The 6367-nt window shown below is 59.4% G+C and overlaps 1 protein-coding gene across 1 annotated transcript; it reads left to right on the top strand.

The window, feature by feature from the left end:
* The first annotated feature begins 604 nt into the window (after positions 1-604).
* On the top strand, positions 605-1333 carry LOC112457072. Its single transcript, XM_025019945.1, has one exon. It carries the CDS (start codon positions 605-607, stop codon positions 1331-1333), a length of 729 nt encoding a protein of 242 aa, XP_024875713.1.
* Positions 1334-6367: the final 5034 nt, after the last annotated feature.

Raw genomic sequence — 6367 nt, 5'->3', positions numbered from 1 at the left:
TGAGAGTGGTTCGGTGGACGTGGAGATGAGGGAAACATCTGTTGGGGAAGGAGTCAGACAGGCAACCAAGCGTTCCTTGAAGGACATTGGTGAGTCTGCAACCGTTTCCTTAGAAGTGGGGAATAGGAAAAGGGTGAAAGGGAAACGAGCCGGTAGGAAGGCTGATGATCAACCAGAGAAGGATGCGGGGGTAGAACAAACCCCTGAACAAACCCCTGAACAAGGGGTAGAGGAGGAGATGGAGACGGAAGGCCTGAACGATGAACTGTAATGGCCCATACATCCATACCAAAGGTTCTTCAAGCTAACCTGAATCGCTGCCGCGCTGCCCAGGATCTCTTCCTACAGTCCATGGCAGAGCGCGGTAGTGGTTTGGGTATCGTGGCGGAACCGTACCGTGTGCCTAACAACCACCCGTGTTGGGCGTCAAGTCGGTGTGGCCTTGCTGCGGTAACGTGGAGGCAAACTGCTAGTCCCGAGCCCTGCACTAAACTAGTGGCGGGCGAGGGTTACGTTGCGGTCAAATGGGGACAGGTTGTGGTCGTCAGTGTCTACGTCTACCCCAAATAGGAGTGGGGCTGAGTTTCGGGACATCCTCAACCAAATGGGGATGTGTCTAACTAGGTTTGGTCCCGCCCCGATTGTCGTGGCTGGGGACCTCAATGCTAAATCGGCATTGTGGGGATCCCCGGTCACGAATGCTCGGGGGAGGGAAATGGAAGAATGGATGGCGGAGAGAAATCTGTTTTCTCTCAACCGGGGGAACAGATGGACGTGCGTAAGACCCAATGGGGGATCCATTGTGGATATCACGATGGTGAACCCGGAGGGATTACGCCGAGCCGAGGGATGGGGGGTGGTTGAGGATGTGGAGACAAGGTCGGACCACGAATATGTGGAGTTTTCCCTCCTGGTTACCCATCGCGAGATCGTGGAACGTCGACGAGTAGCGCGCAAGAAATTTCCGCGATGGCAGTGGCGTAAAGCGGATCGCGACCTGTTTCGTGCTGCGACGCTAACCGCTCTGTGGGAAGAGGATGTCCTGCGGAATGCAGTGACCAGCGTGGAAGACCAGGCCGAAAGGATCGGAGACATCATGAAGCAAGCATGCGATGCGGCGATGCCCCGATCCAACCCGATCCCACGCAAGGGAATGTATTGGTGGACGGAGGAGATTGCCGAGCTACGGCGCTCCTCCGTCCATGCCAGAAGGGTCTATCTCAGGGCAAGGGCCCGACAAGACCCCCTGGCAGAGGAGGAAGCTGGAGAGGGCTACCGCTCCGCCAAGCGGGCCCTCTCTAAGGCGATAAAGGTGGCCAAGGATCGCGCCTGAGAGGAGCTCCTCCAAACATTGGAGGAAGACCCGTGGGGACGCCCATACAGGATAGTTTTGAACAAGCTAAAACCCTGGGCGCCCCCCACGACGGAGTCTTTGGACCCCGAGTTTCTCGAGGATGTCGTGGAGACTCTATTCCCCGACGATGAGGGGGAAAGAATCAATGGTGCACCCGCTCCGCCTCCCGCGGAGTGGAACGAGGAGGAATTCGGGGTTACGATGGAAGAGCTCCAGGCTGCCGCTAGGAAACTGAAGGCGGGTAAAGCGCCCGGGCCCGATGGCATTCCCGGAAAGGCGTGGACTTGGACCACCGGGGAGCTAGCCGAACACCTTAGGGCCCTTTTTACCAGGTGTATGAGGGAAGGCCGGTTCCCCAGCCAGTGGAAGAGGGCCAAGCTGGTCCTCATCCCCAAGGAGGGGAAGCCAGCAGACCAGCCGTCGGGTTATCGTCCGATATGTTTGCTGGATGAGACGGGAAAACTGTTCGAGCGGGTGATCGCTGCCCGTCTCGCCCGGCATCTGTCCCGGGAGGGTCCGGACCTCAGTGAGGCCCAGTATGGCTTCCGGGAGGGTAGATCGACCATGGATGCGATCGCAAAGGTCCGAGCCCTCTTGAAGGCCGCGGCGAAAGAGGGCAGGGTGGTTCTGGGTGTCTCGTTCGACATCCAGAACGCGTTTAACTCCCTGCCCTGGCCGGTAATTAGGGAGGCGTTGGAACATCACGATGTGCCTCCCTATTTGATAGCGGTCCTCTACGACTACTTCCGGGACAGGAACCTACTGTACGTGGACCAGGACGGTAACCTGATGGTCAGGCTGGTTGTGAGGGGCGTACCCCAGGGGTCGGTACTCGGTCCACCATGGTGGAATCTGGGGTACGACTCCACACTTAGAACCCCTCTCCCCCCCGGGTGCTGGTTGAACGCTTTTGCGGACGACACCTTTCTGGGGGTGGAAGGGGAAACATGGGAGGAGGCCCGGAGAAGGGCTAATGTTGCAGTGGCGTGCGTAGTGGCCGCAATAAAAAGATTGGGACTCCGGGTGGCCCCCCAAAAGACCCAGGCCGTCTTTTTTCACGACGGTTCTATGGGAAAGCCGCCCGGAGTCCACATTAAAGTGGAGGATGTCCGCGTTCCGGTAGGGGCCTGTATGAAGTTACTGGGCCTCTGGCTTGACGGCACCTGGGGCTTTGGCGAGCATTTCGCTCGCATAGCCCCCAGAATGATGGCTACAGCCAATAGCCTGGCTCGGCTGATGCCGAACCTGGGGGGGGCGAGCGGATATGCTCGCCGGCTGTACGTTGCGGTGGTGCAGTCCGTGGCGCTCTACGGTGCCCCAATTTGCGCGCCCAGGGCGGCTAGCTCCGCCCGCATCAAGGCCCAGTTGAACCGGGTCCAGCGGGTGATTGCTATAAGAGCGTCGCGGGCATATCGCACCGTGTCGCATGCCGCGGCGACGGTGCTGGCCGGACTCCCGCCCCTCGAGCTGGTGGCGGCTTGTCACGCCGAGGTGTATAGGCGGACAAGACTGCTGCAGATACCGAGGGGCAAGCAGTGGGACAAGGCCAGCAGAGTTATCAAGCTCCAGGCCAAGGCGGTCCTGATAGAGAAATGGCGTCAACAGCTGTCCAATCCTGCCGTGGTTAAATACGGCAGAAGGACCGTCGACGCCGTCTTGCCCCACCTAGACGAATGGCTGGGTGGACGGGGACGCGGACTAACGTTCAGGGCGACGCAGGTGCTCACCGGGCACGGATGCTTCGGTGAGTACCTGTGTCGCATTGGAAAGGAGGCGGACACCAGATGCCACCACTGTAACGAGACGAGGGACACGGCGCAGCATACCCTGGAAGTATGCCCCGCTTGGGACGAGCAGCGCCGTGTCCTACAGGGGGAGATAGAGGTAGATCTTTCCCTCCCGGCTGTCGTGGCGGAGGCGGTCGGGGAAGTAGAGAAGTGGCGGGCATTCCTTGCCTATTGCGGCAAGGTAATGTCAGCCAAAGAAGATGCGGAGCGCGTTCGTCGCGAGCAGTACGATCATGCCGCGGCGAACGCGCAACAAAGATAGATCGTAGGTCAGGACTGACCTATGACGCCCCAATTGGGGTGATTTACGCGGTCCTCAGACCGCACGTACAGGTAGAGTGCACCCTGCAAGACTCCTCCTCTGACGAGGGGGGGCCCGCAGTATTAGGGCGGTGGGCTGTCGGCTGACAGTCAGCCAATTACGCCCCTGTACACAGGGAAGGGTGGCGGAACGGGGTGGTGTCTGTTCCGCCACGTTAGATGAATTAGGGCTATGCCCAGAGCAGGGAGCAAATCAGTTCAGCGCAGGGGGTGTCCAGATGCATACACTAGTTCCTGGGCACCCCTACCAATGCGCAGGTAGAAACACCCGTGAGGTTTTAGTAGGTAGGTCACGCGAGGCAGACTCGCGAGGCAGACTACCTCTATAAACAACTGTCCGGCCGGACGGGGCCGTGAGGGAAGAGCCTTTGCTCCCCCGACCGTCCTATGGGAAGGAAAACCCAGACAGAAAACCGGGGGTCCGGTCGCCCTGCTTAGGAGTCCGTCCAGTCGGGTCACCCCGGGTCTAGGCCCGGTACATCCCCGGCTGCACGGACTCCAACGGCCGGTAGGGGTTGGCGGCCCTGACTGCAATCGCCCGGTCGGCCGGGACCGCTAGGGGGGAGTTTCTACTCCTCCCGCCGGCCTAGAGGAAGGAAAACCTCAATAAAAAACCGTGGGGGTAGGTCTTGAATCGCTCGACCATTGCACGCCGGTGCCCCGGCGGGTCGGGTGATTCGGACTCGTTAAGGGGGGAGCGGGCCTCTCTCGTCCATTGCACGCCGGTGCTCCGGCGGGGCGGGGGAGGTTTTGCTGGGGTCTTCTAGGGGATCCGGGTGGGAGGTCCTCACCTCCGAGGCGCGCAGGGATGTCGTCTCGCCAAGGAGGTGGGAAGACCCTCGTCTCATTACCCATTGCACGCCGGTGTTCCGGCAGGGGAGACGGGGGTAACCCTCTTTCGAAAGTCTCTGTACGTGGTGCAGGGACGACCGGAGGAGAGGCCCGTGTTGGGGACGTGCACATCAGGGACGTGGTCCCGCGGTGTCCCCAACACGGAGGGCAGTCCCGAGCCGCTCCGACGTATTTGGGCTGCCTGGGTGGGTGACCCGTCGGGCCGCTGGGACATATTCCCAGGTCGGGGCCGGCGGTTCTGGTCACCAGACGTAAGGGCCGGTGACGAGTACGGAGTCCGTTGGGTCGACGGTGGCGCGGGCGCTCCGTGTCCCCTGCTCGTGCGTGGCGGGGACCGGGATCGAGCGTGCTCGATCGGGGCCGGGATCGAGATCTCTCGGCCGGCCACCCCTCGTTGCGTGCGGGTGGGGGTGGCGGGGTTCTTTCGTTGGCGTCGGCCGGCGGACGATGCCTCAGGGGTCGGGGGCGGTCTCTGGGGGTCCTTCGGGGTTTTCGGAGGGCGCTCTCGATACGGGTACGGCGAACCCGGGGGTACCCGAGGGCTCGGGCGGGCTGGGCTCGTGAGGCGGGTGATGCCAACCAGCCTAGGGGAAGGATACCCCGAAAATAAACCAAACAAAACCTTTATGGATAAATGTCTTATGAAGGAAAAACGCTTACAGGTCCAGGGGAGTCAGATACCCCAGGCCCGGCGGACGAGAGATGGTCTCAGGAGCAACGGCCTGGTCTCTCTCCGTCGTTAGCCAACGACGGGCATAACTATTCAACAACTGCATCGTTGAGGGCGAGCGGTGCAGCGGTAGGAGCGATCGCTCATACCACCAGATAGGGTGGTATTAAAGAGGCAGGGAAGGCGACCGATTCGTCGTCCTTGGGGGGAATTAGTCCCTCTCTGTCCGATTATGAATCGGAGCCGGAGCACCGAGCGACGAAAAAAAGGACGAGGAGAAAGGACGAGGAGAAAAAGGAGCGACGAGAAAAGGAATACGTTCCTCTCCACCACGTCTGACTCGGAGCTCGATTTGGGTAAGGGTGGTAACATTAGATCACACCCGAAAAAGATGAAGGATGAGTAAGTCGCCTCTCCTACTGAGACAGCGGCTAGGGAGTACGACCACCTCCCGAGTAAGAATGATCGTCAATCAAGTGACGAAGAGGACGACGACTGCATCGAAGTAGTCGAGATGGTCCGGGAGGAAAAGTCTCAGCCCGCGGACAGCCTGCCCAAGGAAACCTTCAGGCGCGCACAAGGGATGCTGGAGGAGACCAATGAGAAATTGACCAAGATGGGCGTTACGCTAAGTATAGCGAAGAGAAAAGACGCACGAGGTTGTCCCCCCAAAACCGGGACTTACTACCTGAAGCAACTCGAGGATGCGAGTAATAAGCTTATTGCCCAGGCTCAGGAGTTGAAGACGTTGAGGGACAATATGGTTCCGGCGAACCTGTCCCACAGCAGGAGGCTTGCGGAAAAGGTGGCGACTGAGGAGTTCAAAAACGCCCCATCCGCAACTCTCCCCAGCGAGGTGTTCGAAGTTATTAACAGCATCGATTTGGTCGCGGATAAGTCCACGAACCTGAAAGGTGAACACCGAGGCCTATTGAATATGGGTGCGGCCCGCATCAAGGCTGCGGTGACAGCTCTTGTCGAAAGGTATGAGGCCCCGGAGGTGGGCTTGACAAGAGATGTAGAAATGGAATCTCTAAGAGAGCAATTAACGGCTCAGGAAAAAGAGATGAAGACCTTGCGACGTGAGAGGGCACGAATGGAGCAAGCGCGACACGAAGAACGGACTCAAAACGAGTCCCTTCAAAAGGAACTGCGTGAGCTCCGCTCTGAAATAGAACGTCTTAAGTCGCAACGGGCTCCTGAGGAAAGCGTACATCCACCGTCATCGACTAGGTCGAGGCCAGCTCTTGACAGGGAGGCTGGCAAGAGGCTTCTTTCACCGGCGTTTACCACATCGTCGGAGGTCGAGGATGAAGACATAGAGATGGCCGAGACATTCGGCGTTGAGATTAACCGCCCGGTCGAAAAGACGAAGGATGGGGA

Source organism: Temnothorax curvispinosus, unplaced genomic scaffold (genome assembly GCF_003070985.1).
Source record: "Temnothorax curvispinosus isolate PA1 unplaced genomic scaffold, ASM307098v1 QBEX01007489.1, whole genome shotgun sequence".
Taxonomy (NCBI): domain Eukaryota; kingdom Metazoa; phylum Arthropoda; class Insecta; order Hymenoptera; family Formicidae; genus Temnothorax; species Temnothorax curvispinosus.
This window is presented reverse-complemented; position numbering and strand designations above follow the sequence as displayed.

What these genes read in the sequence shown, in the direction of transcription:
- LOC112457072 (XM_025019945.1), top strand. Translation starts at nt 605, where the DNA reads ATGGGGATGTGTCTAACTAGGTTTGGTCCCGCCCCGATTGTCGTGGCT.